This window comes from Pinus tabuliformis, chromosome X (assembly GCF_031772625.1).
Source record: "Pinus tabuliformis cultivar Carrire ecotype Pingquan chromosome X, CPIR1, whole genome shotgun sequence".
In the NCBI taxonomy this organism is placed as follows: Eukaryota; Viridiplantae; Streptophyta; class Pinopsida; order Pinales; family Pinaceae; genus Pinus; species Pinus tabuliformis.
Window position 1 is genome coordinate 276,400,444 of NC_142308.1, and position 25,136 is coordinate 276,425,579.

Sequence of the window (25,136 nt, forward strand, 5' to 3'; positions counted from 1 at the left end):
GAGTCCAAGATGTAGATAGATCAATTACATATGAAGTTAAAATAGTAAAAGATACTAAAAAAATGCATTCAATTAAAACAAAAAATGTGCTAAAATGCATTTGCATTTGATAGAAGAAAATAATCTTGTTTTTGTCCTATTTGCATAAAGGACACACAATTAATGATGTTTGTGAAAACAATAGGTATGTAAAATCTTGGCAACATAAAAAACTTAATACAAAGGGAAAAATGTCTCTTGCAGGCTTCAAAGAAATGGAATCAAAAGAGACTATAGTGTCATCTGAAGGTGATTGGGTTTTTGGTCTTGTTAGAGAAGGTGACATTTCAATTTATTTCAAGGGATATATATATATATATAATAAAATCAAGTACATGTTGATAACTAATTTCTTGTTAATTATGATCTAAATTTACACCTTTTTTTATTATGGAAGAGAGGTTTTCGTTGTAGTTGCACCCATTAACAACATAGAAAATGTCAAGTATCATTTGATGTGGTGCATTGAAAAAAGATGAATTTATTGGAGGACTATGATGATAACGATTTTATATATGGAAGAGGGTCTATTATACTAAAAGGATACTTTTTCCAAGAAACGCATCAAACTGAGAGTAATGTTTACTTTCAAGGCTATAAACCCAATGCCATAAGTTCTCAATATAGTCACTTGGTGTGTGTAGTGCACATAAAGTTGAAAGAAGTTAAATTAGGAAAAAAATTGAAAGTTCAAAAAATGGAGAATGTCGAAAGTTGACCACGAATGGATCATTGAGGATGGAATTCCCTTAGATTTTTTTAGATTGAATTGTCCAACAATATCTTATCCTTATTCATCGTTGAGAAAGAGTTCAAGTAGATTGTTATCATTTCTTTTTGTGCACTCTTAAGTTGTCCATTCTAACTAACTTACTAAGTATTACATAATTGCTTTCATTAATATGCTGGCTTTGTTGTTAAGTTAAAAAGAAATTCATTTTATTGTGTTTGTCCCATACATGTAGTGCATACAAAACCTATTAAAACTAACAATGCATTCTCTACACATAGTATTTAATATTTGAAAATTTCATAAATGCTTTAATGCAACTTTTGAGATTAATACAACTTTAGTTTATTCAACATTGCAATTTTTAATTCTTAATCTCTACGTTGTCTCAAATTTCATGAAAAATGCAATTTAGTATCTGAAAGTAGACTTTAAGACAAAGAAGGTACAATTTAGAATGTATGTTTTATAATGCAATTTTATAGTATGATTACATTGAAGAACTTCACAAAACCTAAGAATCAACCCAAATCCTTATTATCTTATACTAACATTATAATTATCATCATGCAAAATGTACCAACTAAATGCAAATTTACAAACATTGCTTCATATTCATGAAGTTATACGTAAAACATTTAATCATCAAACCATGCATCATGCAAAATGTTACATGTTTTAAACAATGTTTATTGTTGATTAAACTCATAAGCTATAACTTGAAACCTTACATCAAATGAAAAGTTGGAAGCTAACTAGAACAACCAAGCAAAGGTTTATCCATTAAAACTTTGGTGGGTAATAATGAAATTTAAAATGGCATGCATTCTTCTTATCAGTTGGTTTGAAACATGCATCACTTGAAAAAATGGTATGGGGAAATTGTAACTATTACAAAGGGTATCAAAAGTTGGTTAGAAACTTTATATTAAAAGTTAAAAGTATCAACCCACATCCATAGTAGCCCTTCTATACAAGATGATGATATATTCATGAATGAAAAATGATCTATAGTGATATTATTTTCTTATACATCTACACCATTATAAGATTCATTCAAATGAAAAATGTACCATGTTTTGTAATTTGCAATTTTACTATTCATTGCAAAAAGTTTGACAAAACAACTTTGAACAAAACTCAAGAATCATCTACTAACATTATAGGAATCATCATGCAAAATGTACCAACTAAATGAAAATGTACTTTCATTGCTTCATATTCATGAACTTAAATGTAAACCTTTAAGCATCAAACCATGCATCATGCAAAATATACCATGTTTTATAATGCCATTTTATAGTATGTTTTCCTTGAACAACTTTATATTAAAAGTTAAGTATCAACCCACATCCATAATAGCTCTTATATACAAGATAATGATCTATTCATGAATGAAAAATGTATATGATATTTTATAATGCAATTTTAAGTTATGATTAAACATTTTAGACATATACACCATGATAAGATTCATGAATGCAAAATGTACCATGTTTTGTAATTTTCAATTTTACTATTCATTAAACAACTTGACAAAACAACTTTGAACAAAACCTAATAATAATGTCTACTAACATTATAAGAATAATCATGCAAAATATACCAACTAAATGCAAATTTACTTTCATTTCCTCATATTCATGAACTTAAATGTAAAACATTTAAGCATCAAACCATACATCATGCAAAATGTACCATGTTTTATAATGCAATTTTATAGTATGATTTCCTTGAACAAATTTATATTAAGATTTAAGTATCGACCCACATCCCTACTATCTCTTCTATACAATATGATGATCTATTCATGAATACAAAATCTATACCATATTTTATAATGCAATTTTAAGATATGATTAAACATTTTAGACATCTAGACCACGATAAGATTCGTGAATGCAAAATGTACCATGTTTTGTAATTTACAATTTTACTATTCATTAATCAAATTGACATAACAACTTTGGACAAAACCTAAGAATTGAATCTACTAACATTATAAGAATCAACATGCAAAATGTACCAACTAAATGCAAATTTACTTTTATTGATTTATATTCATGAACTTAAATGTAAAACCTTTAAGCATCAAACCATGCATGATGCAAAACAAAGAGTTATATTTAAAATGCATCAAACCATGCATTATGTATTATGCATCCACAGGGGCTTCACTCAATGAGCATTTAAAATATGTCCAAAATTTAAGTTTTTTTTATACAAAATTATATTTTTTATTATTTTTCGAAGTTGGAGAAGTAATATTTCAATTGAATTTTGGAGACACATGCGTTCACGTAATAAATTTTTCAACTCTTTAAATGAATTGAAAAACCAAGAGTACCTTTTTGAAGAGGACTTGTAAACAAAGATAGGGGTATTTTTTGAAATTTGTTTGTTGTGTATATTTTATGTTATTGATTTTTTATTCAACCCCTTTGAATTGTCCAAAAAAAATTCAAGAGTTATGTTTAAAAGAAATTAGATGAAAAATATCATATGAATTCCAAAGTGTCAAATTCATATTCCATTGGCTAGAGGATTCTTTCATGAATCCAACATGATCAACTTCGTCACTTAAGGACAAATTCTACCCTAAATTTGCTAGGGTACAAAAAGTGGTTGCAGAGAAATTTGTAAAAGGGGCGTTGAAACTATGATTTTTAGGACCTCAAGAGCTTCATTGAGTGCTTCAAATTCTCGATCGAGCGCTTAAATTCAAAATTCAAATTTCTTGATCGAGCTTTAAGGAAACCCTCCATTGAACCATATACATGGTTAACCAGTGGCTTGATCAAGCCATTAAAATCCTAACCCACTGTTAAAATACAGTTTGATCTATATATAACTCTTGATCCAGACATTAACTTAGGTTAGAAAGAGGTTCCATTAAGGGTTTGTTTAAACGCTCGATCAAGCATCATTTTTTCACCAAAACATGCCCTTATTTTGCCAAAAAAATATAACCCAGCTCCATGCTATCACCCATATAAAATTGATATAAAAGTAAGTTAATTCATATGGGCAGTAAAATATTTTATTTTTGGTATGGAGCGAAAGTGAAATATTTTTACCACATCTCCTTCATACTGGGTTGAAATATCATTAACTAATGGAATGTGAAATATTTTTCACCAAATCTCCTTCATATTAGGTTATCATAATTTTAATTAAAACAACCTAAATACTTATATTCATTTATATGTTTTAATTATAATGGACCTTATTTTTTATTTAGATAATATTTTATTTTTATTTTACAAGGGGCACATGCCAACTCCATGTTAAGTATAGATGAAATCACACATTGCTCTCACACTGGGCTATAAAATCTGCCTCTTAGCACAATCAGTAACAAATCGAGTGACATAGTGAGGTTGAGATTATTGATGTTTTATAATGTTTTGAATTAAAAATAACTAAACATGCATATTCATTTTTGTTTTTTTATTACAGCTAAGATTGTTGAAAGAATATTTATTTTTATTTTAAGAGGGACATATGTCAAATCCACATTAAGAATGAACAAAATCACACATCACCCCCATAATCAATTGTAGAATGTTGATATTGACCCAACCACCTTTCTTGATTCAATCCCGCTAATAATACCACCTTCCTTAATTTAATCCCTGATAAAGCTTGCTTAACATGATTTGTAAACTAATCACTGTTTCCCCTTCTTAGAAATGACTAATCAACAATGATAAATATTGTAAATTAGGTGGATGGTAGGAATTTAACCTCCATATAGTATTTTGTATGTTATCATCGAGATAGGTGGATGGTTTGAATTTAACATCCATAGAAAATTTTGGATGTTATCATTAAGATTGTGGGAAACTTGGTCAAGCTTCGACACCCCTTGAGATAGTTTAATTCTCACAAAGGTAGTTTCCCCCAGACTAACCAATTGGTCGACATCTCATGGGTTAAATCAATGGTTTAGATTTATCTCCAAGGTAGTTACATTACTTTTACCCTTTTATTTAAATTTAATAATAAAAAGTAATGTAATATGAAGAGGTGTTATATGAAGTATGTTATGATTTTTTGGGCATGTGATATTAATAAGTCATGGTATTGACCCATGGTAATGCAACAAAGACTATTTACAAATTAAGGATCTTCATGATAAAGTTGGGTTGAATTTCCATGATTAAGAATCTTATTAGATGTTTTTCTAATGTATGTATGTTTAACTTATATATTAATCATTTCTATCATTAATAATAATATTATTATTTAACATAAAGTTATAATTTAGTTAATTCTTATAATTGTTTTAATTTTAGAAAACTGATATGTTTGATTAAGTAAATGTTTCTATTCTTATTCTAGATTGATGCTTACAGGCGTTTATTCGCCATTTAATTTATATGATGGTGTTAGTTAATATTAATTTAAAATAAAGCTATAATTTAATTAATTTTTATAAAAATAAATAAATTTAGCAATATGAGATGTAATATGAAGTAATTGTTTTGATGCTTATTATGGATTGATGTCTATTGGGATTTACCAACCATTTCATTTATATGGTCGTGATAGTAGCTATTGCTTTATAATATTGATATTATTCGGTATTCCATTTCTTACTAACCATGCATATAGGTCTCGACATACTTTGAAATGTATTATTAACTTTAGCCAAAGACTCGCATTGTTGCAATTTATCTTTTACTTTTAACTCATTAACTTTTAAATTATCCATGTTGTAGGCATCATTAACTAATCACAGATGAGTCATTATGTTGATAGGCATGTTTATTTTGGAATAGGGATTCCAAAATTTAATTTAATTATTAATAATTAATAGGCTAACCTCCATGGAATATTCTTAGTATTATACACAAATCAAAGGTTGATATTTATCTTCAAAGTAGTTATGCTCTTATTACCCTTTTAATTAAATTGATTGATTAAAAAAATGTCATATAAACAATTGTCATATGAAGTCAATTATGGTGTTTGGTCATGATAAATTGTTGTATTGACCCATTGTATTATAACAAAACCTATTTATAGATTAAAGAATCTTAATTATAAAGTGTGAATAAATATTTATGGTTAAGAGTTGTTGGACACCTAATCCACAAAGCATTCGTGTGGAATGTGAACACTCACCAGAGTCCAACATACCACTTAGTATGTGAAGACCAAGGGTCACAATGAAATTTATAAATGTACGGTATTGTGAATAATAAATGCAATGAACATTTTATCCTATATGTTGTCTTCTCCATGTGTGTGTTTAACATGGTATTAGAGTAGATGAATTTTGGCCTTGCTCCATTTTAAGCCACTGGTTTTTGTGGCCTTTCTGTGCATGTCAATCTTGCACCCCTCCCCATAATCTGGCCTTTCTGTGCATGTCAATCTTGTACCCCTCCCCATAATCCATAAATAGAAAAAAATTGCTTCCAGACATGAAAATTCAAACGTTTCCTCTTTGTTAAAAACATTGAGGTTCTATTTATATACTAATGGTTTGTCTGTGCCTACCTTAACTATCTATCAACACAACACCATTTCTATAATCCCTACCATAATATATACACCTGAATCCACCATAATGTCTACATGCTAGTTTGTTGTAATAATGTTTGAGCCAAAGAAAGCCATCAAACCCCTGTTCCAATCCACAGATTTCTTCTTTTTGTTTTACACACATTTCCAATGCATTGAAACATTTATGTTTTGCTTTGACTCATAGTTACAATGCATAGAATACTCTGCTCCCTCTGCGTTGAGTACTGTATGTATGTTGCTCCTCATATCTATTGAAATATTTGTGTTAAATATCTACTATGAGTTACATTGTTCATGTGGACATACAAAATGTTGAATAACGCGGACTGCATTGAATATCAAATAATGTGTTCATTAAAGTCTTGTTTTTATGCTAGTTCTGAGAGACGAATTGTGAAGTTGACTTGTGATAGCCAGGAAGCCCATGAATAGAGATAATGCTGGAATTTTCTCCTTATTTCTTCATGTTTTTTAGGCCACTTAAGCTACTGCATCAAAGTCCAATGCATGATACGAGGAGCACTACGTATTGAATTGCCTCCAGCAGGGTTTTCTAAGTCGAATCGTGGTCCTACATTCACTCTCTGGCCACACATGAAATGGACAAATGTGAAGGATAATTGTGAGTTAGGTTTCACGTTGAATCACTACTATGCATGGCTCCTACACATGGTTTGTTGATTTTTGTATGGTGTGTTGTTTCTTGACTAAACACACATGGAATGTGGACATATGTGAAGGATAATTATGCGTTAATTTTTGCATTGAATCGCTATTGTGTGTGGTTCCTAAACATGGTTTGTATTGCGTTACTACTTGAATACCGTTCAACTGTACTGTTGATTTACCTGTTTTGTTCATCCATGACGCCTTAGTTGGTTGGTATGTATGATATGTGTTATTGATGTGAAGCTTATATATGTAGTGATTAGATTATATGTGTGATGGTCATTTTATTTAAATGGTTTTTATGAATGGAGCCATAATATATATATGTGTGATGGGAATAACATTTATATGTTTGAAATATTTTGGAGCCATGTTATATATAATCTATTTGGTGTTTTACATTGAGAGTCATGTTTATATTGATTTTTATCAGTGCTAAAATGTGGAGACATTCTGGGGAGGGTTTCATAAGAGTTGTCAGCAAAAGCTAAGGTTTACTCTCTCTCTGGTAACTACAACACAATCTTCACATGCCAATGACATCGTGAGGGACTCCTCCATCGTGAATATCAACATTTTCTACATGCCAATTTCAATGATCTGATAAAAGGGGCCAAAGAATGTGAAGATTCACCCCTGCAGAAGATAATGATTAGTTGTTGCATGATCGACATGTTAAACATTTGAACTTGAAAGTCGACCATAGTATTCTTTGTTTATTTGGTGCAACTGGTTGTTCGAAGGTTGCTAGAATGAGGCAAAAATTAGATTTAATATAGTTTAATTTAAAATTGGATTTAGGTTCATTGTCTACTTTCAATTCCTCCTTTAATGTGGAACCCAAAAGATTATTTATCATATAGATCAACAACCCAGAGAAGGTTGTGCTGCCATCTGCAAGCTTTTAGAATAAATGAAACGTGACTCTGACCTTCCTTGCACACTTAGAGGGTGCATCAGCTTGTGAGTTCCTTCTCATATCTTCCTGCAAGACATCAATGCAGACCTTGGATATGATATGAAAGTTGAATATTAATGAGTATTTGTGGAAACCGTCACAAAAAGCACTGAAGACATCAAGAAAGCCCTCTCAAAATATTAATACGAGACAGCTATGTAGGGAACAAAGATTGATTAATCGTGGAGCAAACCTTGGGCACCTAATTTCAATAGCTACAATCGATAACAAGAATATTTCATTGAAGGCTCTCTGCCATAAGTTTATTGGAGCATGGATTAAAGCTTATTTTTTTATTTTTTTACCACTTAAATATGAGTTGGAGCACAAATGCATTAGCACATCGAATTAAAAAAATGTAAGCAAACACTAATGTTAGCTATGGCATATTCATGTTGATTTTTTTTAATCAAGATTCATTGCAATGTTTGAGTAACAGTAATAAAAAAAAAAGAGTTGTAGTATTGTAGCTATAGTCTGTTTGGTGTGTTAACTAAAACTTCCCATTCCATAAATACGTTTCCTAAGATAAGATATTAATTGTAAGGTGCATTTTTGTGACACGTTTAGTTTCCAAGCTTGACAAAATAGTCAGAATTACTGAATTATTAGAGTTGCTAAATACTTTAATTCATGCCATTTTTCATGGTACAGTAAAGGTCAACAAAGACACTCTCATAGATATTCAAACCTCTCTGCAAAATGCACAAGAGAAGATTGATTTTTGTAGCTTGAGTCACATTTTAAGGGATATGAACTACAACATAAAAGATAATATTTTGAACTTGCCTTTGTTCAAAATAATCCTCTTTTTGAGATTGAGACAAAATCAAATTAACTGCCAAAAAATAATCAAGACAAAGCATATTTGCATGCAAGTCCCAATCCCATCATCATACCTTAGGAAGAGACTGTCAACAACAAGTACAAAACCAGTCTTGGATATGACAAGGATGTGTCATTTCATATTCCGGACTATACCAAGCCAATCCAATTTCAGCATGTTGGATTTCTTGAGGATAGTTCATATTCACTTGTTTTTTCTCCTTCTCCACAATAGAAGATTGTGAAATGCCAACATTGTAATAGAGTTGGCCATGTGAAAGACCATTATTTTGATCTTCATCCATGTGATCATTGTGGTCAGCAGAATCATCATTCAAAGAAATTCTTCAGAAATAAGCCTCCAACAAGAATAACGATTCACCTTGGATGTATCACTTACTAGAAATGGGCTTTACCAACTAAGAAGATATTTAAATCACACCACAATATTTGTTTTCAAGTATTAAAAAGTATTGATTTTTCTTAATCTTCTCACCTTGTATCTGACAGAGGGGAATAGATGGTCATCTACAAGTTTCAAAGATAAATCAAGCAAGTCTGAGCCACAACCTGAACCTGTTGCATGAGCCTGCAACCAGAGAAAAACATACCCATATTTAGAGTTGTAGCTAGAGACATAGAAGCCCATGAGCATGTATTTGGTTGGTCACCTTCCTTAAACTACCGCAGGTTGCAAACCTCCCTTTTTCCACATTGAAGGTCTCTCTCTTCAAAACATTAAGGAGTACCTCCTCTAGGAGAAGACTTCAACTTCTTACCAGATTTGGAAGAGTTCTAAGAACTGTATTAATTGTTCTAGTGTTGGTTGTAATCCTTAAACCATCATCGATTGAGACCTTGAGTTCTCCCACCTTATGCCATCATCTCAGATAGCACATTTGACTTATTGTTGTCATGCATTTTTGTATTTTTGTATTAGAGCTCTCTTCTTGGACTCATATATACCTCTTCGATTTAAGGGGGGTAATGTTGGACACCTAATCTGCAAAGGGTTGGTGTGGAATGTCAATAGTCACCGAAGTCCAAGAGACCACTTGGTATGTGAAGACCAAGGGTCACAGGGAAATTCATAAATGTACATTATTGTGAATAATAAATCCAATGAATATTTTATCTTGTTTGTTGTCTTCTCCATGTGTGTGTTTAAAAGGAGCCTTACTCCATTTTTTTAATCATATATGTGTTTAAGTTATATATTATTATTTTTAAAATATTAATAATAATAAAGTTATAATTTAGTAAGTTTTTATGCTTTCTTTAGTAATGTGAGATGTATTACAGAATAAATGTTTTACTATTTATTGTCGATTGATGTCTATCCGCATTTATCAACTATCTAATTTATATATACCTATTACTTAATTTTAAATTATACGTGTTCTATGTGTGATTAATTATTAATTTAATTTAACATGTTAATTTTTATTTTTGTTTTAAAATTAAGTGGATTTTTTTACTTACAATTGGGTGATATATTTTTTTTAATAAAATTGTAATATTATTTTGTTTAAATTGTTATTCTTAAATGTAAAAATTGACAATTTTATTCATTTTTTAATATTTAAATTAAAAACTCAATCATTGATGATTTTCCAAATTTAAAATTTTGGGTTTCCACATTGGAAGCAAAATTGAAAAAACAAAAACCAAAACTTTCCAATGTGAGGTTTAAAAAAAGGAAGAAATTGCATCGTTTGACTGTTCTTAACCTACTTGAAGGAGATAAAGTTTGACAAAAAAATTCAAAAAATAGTGACTATTTTTACATTTTTTTAACGAGTAAGATCAAAAATATTTTTTTTTTAACTAGTAAGATCTTCGATGCTTCACAAATAATGGCTTATGGAGAATCACGCAAGCCACATGTTTACACCATTTCTTCTCGTGTGAGTTCACCTAGGTACTTTCAAATGTAGTTTCACAATTTGGGAAGAATATTTAGCTAACAACAAATTTGTGACCATTTTAAAATAGATAAATAGAATATCATAGAGATGCATACAAACAATATATAACTAGAACCACACAATCTCACAATATGTGAAATCACACTCTATTACGGAAATGTTTGATCAAACATTACATATATATAGAGACTCTTAGACAAATATTAGACATTATATATCCTTAGAAATTGGATCTAATATACTAAAAATAAGCAATAGCACAGAAAACAAACAAACCAACTCATAGCACTACTTGTGAAGTAAACTAGCTCAACATCCTATGAATACAACTCATCAGAGGAAAAATCATCAATGAGACAACTCACAATTCTAGAACACTCCATTTCTACATTATTCTAACATCCCCCCTTAATAGATAAATGGTTTTTTCACAATGCCTAGTTGTTTTCTACATATTTCAAAGGCCATATTTCCAAGAGGCTTAGTAAAGATGTCAATTACATTTCCACTTGTATTATAATAGACTAAGTGAGTCTTCTTTAACTATATCATTTCCTTTACAAAATGGTGTTGGACTTCAATATGTGTTATTCTATCATGATAAATTGGATTATTTTCCAACTTAATGAAACTCTATGACTGTTGGTCCTTTTTTTTCCAACATATTTCAGGATACTCCTTAACCAAACAACTTCGCAAGTTTCACTAGTTAAGGCTTTGTATTCATCTTTTCTAGATGACAAAGAGATAGTTGGTTATGTTTGTTGCTCCATTATATGATCATTGGTCTTATATCGAATGCATATACAAAGGTTGATTTTTTGTCATTAGGATTTCCAACCCAATCTAAATTGGAATAACGTACCAATTCATCATCATATTCATCAATATACATAATATCAAAAATTAAGTGTTCCTTTCAGGTATTGAAAGACTTTATTTGTTGCTTTCCAATGGCTCTCACAAGGCATAGTCATGAACTACCTAAGGATGCTGATAGAATATGTTATATATGGCCTAGTAGTGGTGAGGTAGTTTTGAGTTCCCACTAGTTGATGATACAAAACTCCATTCACCTCTTTAGTTCCATCATCGTTTCACAACATAGCATTCCATTCTAGAGGAGCAAATACTACCTTGCACTTAATTATATTGAACCTTTTAAGAAATTCCCTTGTATTTTCTTTGTGTGATCAATGTCTTACCATATTGCCTCCAAGCTTCAAGACCTACACAATGATGTAATTCACCAAGATCCTTCATCGCATATACCTATGAAAACTTACTTTTAATTTCTTTCATCAAGTTGGATGCTGTTATGAAACCAGCTCACAAAAAGATAGAAAATATAGATCAACGCCTTATAAATGAACCTCTTCGAGGGGGAAACCTCCTTTACATTACACAAATGAACAATTCTTGGATGATACAATGGCAAGACCTCCTTTCTATATATAGGAGCCTAAGGGGTCATAATATAATCAGAGCCGACATAACAATAATAATGTAAGGGAACAATAATAACAATAGCGAGCTTTTATGGGGCACAATAATAGCAATATGGGGACTACATGGGCACAACAATATAAAAAGGGGGATGTACTAATAACAATAAGGGTTTACACTAGTAGTATAGGGGCCTAACATGCCCCTCTCCTTCAAAAAGTGTTGTCCTCAACGCTTGAGTAGTTCTTGATGCTTCTGTATAAAATTCTTGTCCTCCCATGTGGAAACTTCAGCGGGTAAGTTCTTTCACTTGATGAGATACTCTAAAATTGATTGATTTCGTAGCTATCGGGTTCTTGTTTTTGTGACTGCTCCAAGTTCCAATATGATTTTTCCTTCCTATTCAAGTTCTGGCAATATTGTTTGAATTGGGATCTTCTGCAGCTTTTGAATGAGTGGCCACACTTCTTCGTCCTTGTTCCATTCATCCCTTGCTTCATTTATCCAATCTAGTTGGATAATATAAATAGCACAAAACAATGCTTCCACATCCTCATCCTTTCTTGAGAGTTCAGCTGCAACAAAAATTTTCTTCCCTTTTCTGTAGATGATGTCAAAGTCATAACCCAACATATTTGTGACCCATTTTTTATGTTCTTCTAAAAATAATATTTGTTCTAAAGAGTATTTAAGATTATCATGGTCCATTTTTACCTTGAAGTGTCTTCCCATTGGGTAAGGTCTCTGTTTCATAAGTGCACGTAGTATTGCCAACATTTCCCTCCCATAAATAACTTGCTTGAGATGTAGTCGTAAAAATACCAATCACCTACATCAAAACTTTTTTCACTGCGATGTTGATCTACCTGTTGTTTCATTCGATTCTGCACCAAAGTGGCGTTATCCTTTAAAAGTTGGAGAACTTGTTGTTGATGCTCAATGTGATCTTTCACTACTTGAATTTTTTTCTTCTTGATATGTCCTTCTATGAGGAGTCGTAATTTCTTCCAATGCATTACAAGATATGGTTGGATTCATTTCTTGATGCTCGATGTGATCTTTCACTTCTTCAACATTTTTCTTCTTGATATGTCCTTCTATCTTGATAGTTTGAGGAGTGGTAATTTCTTCCAATGCATTACAAGATATGGTCGGACTCATTTCTTGATGCTCAATGTGATCTTTCACTTCTTGAACATTTTTCTTCTTGATATGTCCTTCTATCTTGATAGTTTGAGGAGTGGTAATTCTGGCGAATGCATTACAAGATATGGTTGGATTCATTTCTTCTTTCTCGATGTGAACTTTCACTTCTTGCACCTTTTTCCTCTTGATATGTCCTTCTATCTTGGGAGTTTGAGGAGAGATAATTCTTCCAATGCTTTACAAGATATGGTTAGATTCATTTCTTGATGCTCGATGTGATCTTTCACTTCTTGAACATTTTTCTTCTTGATATGTCCTTCTATCTTGATAGTTTTAGGAGTGGTAATTCCAGCCAATGCATTACAAGATATGGTTGGATTCATTTCTTCTTTCTCGATGTGATCTTTCACTTCTTGATATGGGTTTTTTTTGTAGCTTCTGAAATTTCATAGTGAAAACGTTATAGCGAAAATGCCACGATGGCCTATTTGGGGCAGCAAAACCCTAGAATCCATAGCTTTGATACCAAATGTTATGAAACCAGCTCACAAAAAGATAGAAAAGATAGATCAACGCCTTAGAAATGAGCCTCTTCAAGGGGGCAACCTCCTTTACCTTACACAAATGAACAATTCTTGGATGATACAAATGACAAGACCTCCTTTCTATATATAGGAGTCTATGGGGTCATAATATAATTAGAGCTGACATAACAATAATAATGTGAGGGCACAATAATAACAATAGCGGGCTTCTATGGGGAAAAATAATAACAATATGGGGACTACATGGGCATAACAACATAATAACGGGGTTGTACTAATAACAATAAGGGTTTACACTAGTAGTATAGGGGCCTAACAGATGCATTGCATGTTATGATAAGATCATTAACATATAAAGATATCAAATAGATATTCTCATATTCATCTTTCTTTAGGTATATGTTAGAATCACTTTTTCTTCTCATAAAAGAAAGAATAAATTTTCACATACCAAGATCTTGATGTTTGTTTCAAACCATATAAAGCTTTCTCTAACTCGCAAACAAGATGCTCCTGTCTCCTCTTTATAAACCCTTTAGGTTGAACCAGATAAACTTCTTATTTTAACTCACCATTAAAAAAGAAATATTTGACATCTAATTCATGCATTTTACAATTATGCTTTGTAGCTAATGCAATCATGATTTCGAATGCGTTCAAATTGAACCAAATAAACTTCTTATTTTAACTCACCATTCAAAAAAGAATATTTGACTTCTAATTCATGAATTTTAAAATTATGCTTCGTAGCTAAGGCAATCATGATTTTGATTGTGCTCAACTTAGCTACAGGTGAAAAAGTATCTTCATAACAAATTCCCTCTTTTTTTTAATAGAATTTTTCAAACAATCTAACTTTATAATTATCAATACCTCCATTAGTGTTATATTTGGATTTGTACAACCATTTGCATCCTGTGGGAACTTTATTTTTAGGCAATTATATTAAACATTATCCATTATATAGCTATGTTCTTCATTCATTGCATCTCTCCATTCTTTATTTTCTTTAGTTTCTTCATAACTTGAAGGTTCTACAACATTCATTACATGAGACATAAATGGATAATATTTATACCTTATAGGCTCCTAAATTTGATGTGATGACCTTCTTGGAGTTTTACTATGTTCATCTTTCTTTTTTATTTTTGGAGTCTCTTCACCTCTTCATGGAGTGTCATGATTGCTTGATGGTTCTTGCTCTTGAACCTATACCTGTCCCTTTGCTTGCTCCTATTTATATTCAACACTTGTATCTATTCTAACATAATCATTAGTATCATGCCATCAATATTAGGGGAATTGTATTAAAGTATGATGAACAACATATCCACATACTTGCAATTCAAACCCTTTGTATATGCATTATTCACCTTGCACACACCATCACTACTAATCAATTTGTTTTACCAACCATTACAAGTAGAGTAATTGCTTATATTTTACTTTGAAATTTTGTAATTGCCTTGGCGCTCGACCTAGCCAAACTCTTGCTTGAGCTCCTAAATTGAGTTACAAAGTAGCTTGATCAACCTATGTTTATGCCCTTAAGAGCTCGATCAAGTGTCTAAAAATTGATTTACCGAGCGCTTAAAATTTCTTGATCTAGCTTCCATTTTTTTCCAAAACACGCCCTCACTTTTCCAAAAAGTGTAACCCCACTCCATGCTATGACCATTTAAGGAAAATCATCTATAATCTACAAGTCTCTTGATTTTCCAACAATATGCACTCTCATTCTTCTATTGATATCTGCATCTCTCAAGTGTTCTCATGTTTGTTTCAATTTCGCCCATATTTTCCTATTTATATTATGAGAGAGAGATCACTAGTCTCTTCAATTGTATCATCTAATTCACCATATTTTAATGCATAACCTTCTTAATCATACCAACCACCATATCTCAATAATGAGGTGTATGACTAAGATAATCACAATAATCACAAATAAAATCTAAGAAACCCTAAAAACTAAAAGAATTTGGGAGAATGTTGATGTTTCATTGATCTTAAAAAATAAAAAATAAAAATATTTCAAAGTTTCAAAGTTTTCAAAACAATCATTTACGTGTAGTTTACATTAAAATTATTTGCAAGAATCCCAATGTTTTACTAAAAAAAAAATTAAAAAATACCAAAGGGGTTGGACCCAATGGTGGAAAGCAAGGAATTTTTCACCAATGGGCAAGGTTAATTTCTCATGATGGATTCTCTAGAGCCATGGGGATGCATTGAGGTAATGGTTGAATGTGTGGTTGCATGGAGAGATATCATGATAAATGGTTTCGTGACTAATGCACATTTAAGTGGATCAAAGCCCACCCTTATGTCCTCCTTTAAAAGGACCAAAGGGGTTGGATCCAGTGATGGAAGCGAAGAGCTTTTAACCATTGCACAAGGTTCAATTCTCATGACGACTTCCTTGGAGCCATGGGGGCACCTTGAGGTAGTGGTCAAACATGTAGTTGTACCTAGAGAAATTTGCACCTAGAGAGACCATATTAGAGAGTTTATTGACTTGAGTACACATAAGTGGATCAAAGGCCACCCAATGTCCTCTTTTATAACGGTCAAAGGATCATAGCTTGAGTGGTTTGGTGAAAAATTTGTTTCCCAAGTGTTTGGGTTCAAGTCTACTAAGACATGTTGTAATTGGCCCATTTGCAACATTTATGAGATAATTGTATCTGGTGTAATAGTGGTAGTTGATTGTTTCAAAGTCATCGAGTTTTCATAACAATCATTTATCCATAGTCTTTTTAGTGATTAAGAAAAAGTTTAAATGTGTTATGTTTTAAAATGCTTTAATTGAATTTAGCTCTGTAGTTTTTAGTAAGATTTTTTAATTAATATTAAAAATTTATTTTTAAATATATAAATAAAGTTAGTGTTTTTTAAAATATTTCAAATTAAGTGTAATTTAATTATTTATCGTTTTAGCTTTTGGATATTTTTTTTCCAAGTCAACTTTGCTTAATATTTGATAGGGATTCATTGGAATCTTGAGTTAAATGTATATAATCTATACAATCCAAATTTCCCAAAAAAAACTGAATTCATTCATACATTTAAAAAATCATTTTAAAAATTAAAAAATTACAATTTAATCTCTTAAACAAAAAACCAAAACTTAAAAGAGTTACAAAATACTCTCTCCAATTATATAAACTTCACCATTTAAATTTATAATTTTAACCCATTTTTATTAAATTTGAAATAAAATTCAAAAACAAAAAATTCCCAAATTTCAAACTAAATTTAAATAATAAATCTGTCGATTAAAATAAAGTATAATTTGACTTTAAATCTTTTTAAACATATTTTAAGTTAAATTTTATAAAAAAAATATCAAGCATATTTTAAATTAAAGTTTATTTAAAAATAATCTGTAAAACTACAAATTTAAACCATGTAATGTTTTCAAAATCCTAAAATTTTATAATTCAATTTATTTATACATACTTTAAATAACTAAAAAAAAATACAATCTAACCAAATATAATTGGTTAGACCACTCACCGACTTACTTTTGTCTGCAATTACCTGGTCTATTTAACGAGCGACATTCCACCTTTTTTCGACGATCCCTTTTTTAAAATTTTGTGAAGTCTATCGTACCCGACGCCCCATCGCCTCTTTCCTGGAATTGTCCCAAGCTAAATCCACCACACGTTCCTCCCTCCTGGGCAAAAGGTGTCCACATCAGGACGAAGAAAAGTCATGAACCAGCCGTCTGTCTCAGACAGCAGTCACGTGCATCTACAGATCAACTTGTGAAAACGACTACCCGTAAATTACGAAGAAAAACACTATAATACACCTTTCACGGTAAAACTTCATCTGTTTCAGTCAACAAGTTTTTGAAGATTGCGTAGTCACGTTTATCATCGCGATTTTAGAAATATGTTCCAAAATATTCAACATTAAGATTAACAAAATGTATACCTACAATAAGGTTAAGAAAAAGTCTACCAAGTTATATTCTCGACATATTATTATAAAATATAATATATTTTATTAGTTATTAAATTTGTTTAGTAATAATATATTATACCATTTTCAAAGTCATACCAACATTTCATTTTAAATGATATCTCTTGCTTTAAGATATATGGAATAATATTGATTTTATTATTACATGTAATAAATAATATGGATTGATACTTATTTCATTATTATAAATATTTTATATGGAATAATATTGACTTCATTATTATAAATATTTTATATGGAATAATATTGACTTCATTATTATAAGAAATAAATGATATGGATTGAGACCGGTTTCATTATTATAAATTTGGTTTTTTTTTTCTTAAATTTAATTGTTTAGGAAGAAAAAAATATATATTTGATGATAGGTTTATTTTGGAATAAAATTTTAATAATTTTAATTTAATTATTAATAATTATTAAATAGATGGTATTTTTAATAATATATAAATAAAAAATAAAATTTATTTTCAAAATAATTATGATGATGATGGTTAAGGTCTGCTAAGACCAAATATTGGTCTATCGGACCTAAAGAAACAAATTATTTATTTTGATTTAAGATTTTATTCCTATGCTCAAAAATTTTGGAGAGAAGCCTTCCGAGCTCACTATAATTTTGACATTGTAAAAGGCTAGGAAGGTCAGTGTTGTAACAAAGATTGTGAAACTGAGATCTAATGTGGTTGTACGTGGGGCACTCTAAGAGGAAGTGGTTTTCATCCTCGATGTTCCTATTCTTACATATATGGCAGATCCTTTCCATCCATGGCGTTTTAGGAACTGCCCAACGACCTGGTTCACTATGGAGGAGCTCATGAGAATTTGTTCTAATCTTGCTATATTAATTTTCTTCTTTGAGCTAGTTAAAATAGAGAGATACTTTTGATCTTCTAGGGTGGGGTTGATGACCTTATAATAACTTAATTTTCTTTTAGCCACTAAATCTTTCTCACACCACATTTTTCTTTGAACTTAGAAGTAACAATATCTTTAATGTTATTTATGTTTTGCAATGCATCATTCTCGTTGATCTCCCAATAGTTTAACCAGGCCCTTGTGTCTTTATGCCACCCCCGATTGAGCCTTAGGTGGTCTTGGCTGGAATTTAAAGCTAGCTTAAGAAGTCTATGATCGTCTATGTTATTGAGTTTGTGCTTGTACAGTAGAAACCTAATCATAGCTAGGCTCTCAATAGGGAAAATACCTACTTCTATAAAGAGAATAGGATAGGGTGTATTACTTTTAATTTTCAGGTTATAAGTTATAAAACGCTTCTGGATTTGCTCAATCTTTCTCCATGATTCTCTGGAGATGCTGCAACCCCAAACGTCAGAGCCTTATAAGATAACAGGAGTGACTAAAGTTTCAAAGAGGAACTTCTTTTTATCCCACATTACAAGGTTTGTCGTTTTACAATTATTTTCAAGACCAAAATAAGCTTTCCACCCCCCATTATTTCTTTTCTCAATGCTATGGTTCCACTTGAGCTTGTGATGAATATCAATTCCTAGGTACTTGTAAGAATACACTTCCTCCAAGTTATTATTGTCATACATAAAATTAGCGTAAGTGTCCTTCTTGGATTTGATAATCATAACTTTGTTTTGTCAGTGTTAATAGTCATACCCATGGTAGAGCAGAAATCCTTAAGAAGCCTGAGTTGCTTATCAAAATCAAATGGTCACCTTGCCAAAAAACAATATCATCAGCATAGAGAAGAAGGATGACGACTATCCGAGCTATGATCGTGCCATCACATCCTTCTTCCTCTAAATAGCCTTTGAGCTTATCGATGTAAATGCCAAATAGGGTAGGGGAGAGGGGACAACCTTGTTTAATTCCGATGTTACACTTAATATCTTTCAACCACCCCTCATTGCTCTTTAGCTTGACAATTATATTTTTATTAAATTTATTAATTAAAAAATGTTATATAAATAAATGTCTAATTTTTAGATATGTAATATTAATAAATAATCCTATCTATTTACAAAATAAAATTTCCATAATTAAAAATTTTAGTATATATACTTTTATTTTATTATATTATAATAAAATTTATTTACCATGCAAATTTTCGATAATTAAGTTTTCGATAATCAAATTTATTTACCATGAAAAATTTCCATAATTAAAAGTCTTCTTGTATATATTTTTACGAAAGATTCCCATTTGATTGTCATACCCATCCGAAAGACGATTTTCTGATGGCAGTGAAATTGCAGACGTCTCTAAGTAGGCAATTCCTATTTCTTACCCTATAGGAATTTTTATGCGGCCTGACATGGGGCCGGTATAAGGCGATACAACACGCCGCTAGGTGATGAGATAGAAAATAAAAATAGCGGCGTGTTGTATCGCCTTATACCGGTCCCATGTCAGGCCGCATTAAAATTCCTATAGGGTAAGAAATAGGAATTGCCCTTAATAGGGGTAGGGGCACCTTGGAAGTTGGAAGGAATTTTCAATTTGTGAACACAGTAATAAATTTGGTGGTTTTTTTATGGTTTGAGTACGGAGTCACAATCTTTTTATTTCCTTAGTAAAGAGCTTCGACGATAAGTGTTTTCGTGTTTTTAAGGGTTTCATTTTGAGAGGTTACACTGAGGACCCGACAGGGGGCTCGACTGATAAGGAGAGGTAAGCTCTTAGTAAGGTGGCTCTAACTAAACCCAATGTCAACGCGTATGATTGCCATCCCCATCGAAAAGGATGATTTTCTGATGGCAGTGTGAAATTGTAGCCGCCTCTAAGTAAACCTAGAGTCAATGCGTATGAGAAGCAAACAGGACAGCTGTATAATTAATTCATTATTTAAATTGTATTAAGAAATGATGTCCAATTTTGACAAAGTCTACGGATTCCAAGCTCTATATTTTCATTGAAGTAAGGAAGGATAACCATTATGGAAGTGCAATTACAGATGGAAGGCCACGCAGTGGCAGTTTTGATGATTTTCTGCATTTTATTCTGCAATGCTGGGAATATGGGTAGTGCAGCCAACAATGTCAGCGTGGTGAATATAGGCGTTATCTTGAACTATAATTCGTGGGTAGGAAAAGTGGCAAAAACCGCCATTGAAATAGCACGGGATGACATTAATAGAGACGCTCAGCTACTCCACGGCTCCCGCCTTGTTCTCCACTTTCGTGACTCGCATGGTGATGCGATTCAGGGGGCTTCGGCTGGTAATTTACATCTCTTTTCAATTATAGCTTCTATTTTCTATATGCAGATAGAAACCGGCCCTGTTTGTCAGATTATTTCTCACTTAGAGTCATTTTTTTATAACGAGTAAACTATTCTCCGTTGGTATGAGATACCCCATTGCCCTGAGGAGATATAGGACCATGTTTGATTCAAAAGATATAACTAGTACATGAGGTCAAAAGCAAACCCAAACATTCAAAACTCACCCAAGAAATTAATCTACAGCTTCATTTGTTTAATTATTTTCCTTTATTTCTTCTATGATTTCCTTGCTGGGCAGTTTCATATTGACTGTTAATTTTTCTTTTGGTAAATTCAGTTCTTGATCTGTTGGAAATGGGAGTGGTGGCAATAATTGGGCCACAAGCGTCTGATGTTGCCGAATTCATATTACATTTGGGAGATACTGCCCAAGTCCCAGTTGTTTCCTTCTCTGTTACTAGTCCCTTGCTCTCTAACCGCAGATTTCCCTATTTTGTTCGCATGGCACATAGTGATGCCTTGCAGATGCACCCCATTGCAGCCCTGGCTCAGGCCTATGGCTGGAAAAGAGTTACAGCTGTTTATTCGGACGATGAATTCCGTAGCGGTGCAGTCGCCTCTTTAAGTGATGCGCTTAGGGATATTGGGTCGGAATTAGAATATAGATCTGTCATATCGCTAACTGCGGAGCAGGTAGCCATAGAAAAGGAGCTATACAACTTAATGACAAAGGAATCCAGAGTTTTCGTTACTTATATGCCGTCTGATCTTTGTTCAAAAATCTTAATGAAAGCCCAGGAAATAGGAATGATGGATAGTGGTTATGTCTGGATAAGCACAGATGAATTTACCAGCCTTTGGGATGTTCTGCTAAACGCTTCTTCAATGGAATACATGCAAGGCCTCCTAGGAGTCAAAACTTATATCCAGAATTCCAAGAAGCTTGCAGATTTCCGTGGAAGGTGGAAACGCCAATTTAGACTCGAATACCCTGATGAAGAAAAGGCTGAACTAAATGTCTACGGCTCATTTGCATACGATGCCGTCTGGATGATAGCTCGGGCGATTGGGAATCTAGGAAACACAATTTTTACTTTCATGAGTCCCATAAGTTCTTCCCCAAGTTTTACACAACTGAAGGTCTTGCAGGAAGGACCACAGTTATTGATAGAGCTCGGAAAGACAGACTTTCGTGGTGTGAGCGGAGTTGTTCAGCTCAAGGATGGAGAAATTGTGGGTTCTACTTATGAGATAGCCAATTTGGTGGGTAATGGATACCGTGTAGTTGGGTATTGGAATGATGAAACTCAGCTCTCCAAACAACTTCCCTCTGGTGCATCATCGCCGTCCAGCCCCAATAATACCATCGGCGACCTTAAAACTGTTATTTGGCCCGGTGGATCTACAGAAGTGCCTCGTGGTTGGGAACAACCAACCAGTGCTAAGAGGTTGAAAATTGGAGTTCCCGTAAAACATGGATTCACTGAATTTGTCACAGTAACACTTGACAGTAGCCGTAACCGAAGCAACGTCACTGGTTTCTGTATAGATGTATTTGATGCGGTTGTGAATCGACTGGATTATGCACTGCCTTATGATCTCATTCCATACGGGAATAACAACCATACACACTACTATGATGACCTTGTCGATCAAGTTCATCTCAAGGTACCTTCTATAGCCCGTTGAATTAATAGATTTCTAATTCTTCTGATTACCAAGAAATCAACTCCTGCCGATACTGATTTCGACTTTGGTTGGCAGAAATTTGATGCAGTTGTGGGCGATACCACAATTTTCGCAAGTCGAAGTAAACATGTCGATTTCACACAGCCATTCACTGAATCAGGTGTAGTAATGGTGGTTCCTATCAAGGCAGACGAAGCAAATAACGCTTGGGCATTCATGCTGCCTTTTACTCCGGGAATGTGGTGTACAACAGCGGCATTTTTCATATTCACAGGATTTGTAATATGGCTATTCGAGCATAGGGTAAATCCCGAGTTCAGAGGAAGACCCAGGCAACAAGTGGTGACTCTACTCTGGTATTTTTCTCACAATACTTATTTATTGTCTATGGCATATGCACTTATGTCCTTCGTATTTAAAGTGTCCAACAACCTCACCTTTCTTCTTTTCCGTTCTCCCTGCTCTTCCAGGTTTTCTTTCTCGACACTGGTTTTCTCACACAGTAAGCGATTCTCCTTCCACTTGAAATTTGTTTTCTCATCTGGATTGAAAATGAAAACGCAGAATGTCACCATTTACATGGGTTTTATGAACTTCATCCTCCTAACCTATTTAATGTACTGCAGGGGAGAAGTTAGTTAGCAGTTTGTCTCGATTGGTGCTTGTAATCTGGCTATTTGTAGTTTTGATTTTAACATCCAGCTATACGGCCAGTTTGACGTCTATTCTCACTGTGCAAAAACTGAACCCTACGGTTAAAGACGTTGAATCTCTCAAGGCCAGTGGAGACGCAGTAGGGTATCAGACTGGTTCTTTTGTAGCTCAATACCTCCAACTGGAGCTTGGCATAAAAAATCTTCAGACATATTCAACAACAGAGGAAGCCGGATTGGCTCTCTCAAAAGGGCCAAAGAATGGAGGCGTTGCTGCCATTTTCGACGAGCTTCCTTATATCCGTACTTTTCTAGCGTCACAATGCAACTACACAATTGTTGGACCAATCTACAGGACCGGTGGCTTCGGCTTTGTAAGTTCCTTCAAATCGTCAATAATTTGTCTAAACTCTTGTGCATTTCACTTTTTCTATGGTTAGCAGCTCAAGGTCTGGACATTTGCCCAGGTATTTCCGAAGGGTTCACCACTACTGCCCGATATTTCCAGGGCCGTTCTGTCACTTTCAGAGGACAAAGAAATGCAACAGATTCAGGCCAAGTGGTTAAATAGCACCGCCTGCGCAGATTCTGGAGCAAAAGTCGATTCCAATAGGTTAAGCATGGATAGTTTCTGGGGTCTGTACTTGATCACTGGATCTGTGTCAGTGATAGCTCTGGTTATATTCGTTTCCATGCTTCTCTACGAGTACATGAGGGATCCTAATGTTATGGATAAAGATAATAGTGAGATGGGCGATCCGTCAACAGGGAAGTCTTTGAAGAGAGCAATGAAGTCGTTTATGGTGTACATTGACCAGAAGGAGGGTTCAACCTCATCTCCTAACCGAAGAGTATTAGAAATGAGCCCAAACCAGAGCAACAGTCCATTCTCGTCGCCCGCTTTCACAAGCAGCCCTTCCGGTGTGGGAACTAGTCCATTCAGCACCAGGACGCTTTCCAGGAGAAGCTTCTCCTTCCTGAATCATGAACATGTGGTCGATGTAGGTGAAAACGCAATTGCTCGCGCTTCATCCGTTTCAGCACCTGATCAGATAACAGAGGACATTCCACCAAACACACTGCATTGAGCGGAGACTTTTCCCTCACTACTATTGCAGGTATACGCACGGCCTCTCATTGGAGTTTTGTGTCACGGAATTTCTCCGACTTTGCTTCGGTGAAATTTATCTTTTGAAATCTCCCAAAATTTGTACAGTTCTGTATGGAATTACTCAGCCGAACTTGCTGAATGCAACAGTGTAATTATGCGTCTGACCTGATTATGCATAACCCAGTATCTATGAATAATCAAAGCTGTAACATTTTATGCTGTATCTGTGAATAATCAAAGCCAGTAACATTTTAATAAAATGTTAAGTAATTACTGCTTTTTTCAAACTTTCCGCTAAACTTTATCTCATCTTTGAATTGGCAAAACTAGCGTCTCATTTAAAGCTAACGAGTTCAAATTAAAATATTCTTTTAAATAGTCAATACCACAGGCGAAACCAGCGTCTCATCTCAAGCTAATGAGTTCAAAGTAAAAGTAATATATTAATATTATATCCTTTTTTAATTATTTTCTCGATAGATAAATAAATTTTCATTTTCAAAAAGCTCATTATCCTTAAACAGATAATTGGCTTATAGCTTTGGTGCTATTTATATTTAAGGGAAATATTTTTTTAAAAATTTAAAAGTATCATAATTATCATTACAATATTACGGGGAAAATTGCTTTGTTATATGAAATTTGATTAAAACTTTACTATTAGCATAATTATA

General features: G+C 32.9%; 1 protein-coding gene across 2 annotated transcripts; it reads left to right on the forward strand.

Moving 5' to 3' along the window:
* The first annotated feature begins 20,676 nt into the window (after positions 1–20,676).
* LOC149139472 (glutamate receptor 2.8-like) lies at positions 20,677–24,685 on the forward strand. 2 transcript variants are annotated; one of them, XM_089446825.1, is made up of 6 exons: positions 20,677–21,005; positions 21,347–22,677; positions 22,774–23,054; positions 23,169–23,200; positions 23,325–23,725; positions 23,819–24,685. In XM_089446825.1, exons 1-6 carry the CDS (start codon positions 20,723–20,725, stop codon positions 24,437–24,439), a joined length of 2,949 nt encoding a protein of 982 aa, XP_089302951.1. In that variant the 5' UTR covers positions 20,677–20,722; the 3' UTR covers positions 24,440–24,685. The 2 variants fall into 2 exon arrangements, with proteins under 2 accessions (XP_089302951.1, XP_089302950.1); XM_089446824.1 differs by having other exon boundaries at positions 22,774–23,200.
* Positions 24,686–25,136: the final 451 nt, after the last annotated feature.

Coding starts and splice junctions, on each gene's coding strand:
- LOC149139472 (XM_089446824.1), top strand. CDS start 20,723: ATGGAAGTGCAATTACAGATGGAAGGCCACGCAGTGGCAGTTTTGATG. Junction 23,201..23,324: donor GACACTGGTTTTCTCACACA/GTAAGCGATTCT, acceptor AATGTACTGCAG/GGGAGAAGTTAGTTAGCAGT. Junction 23,726..23,818: donor GGACCGGTGGCTTCGGCTTT/GTAAGTTCCTTC, acceptor ACATTTGCCCAG/GTATTTCCGAAGGGTTCACC.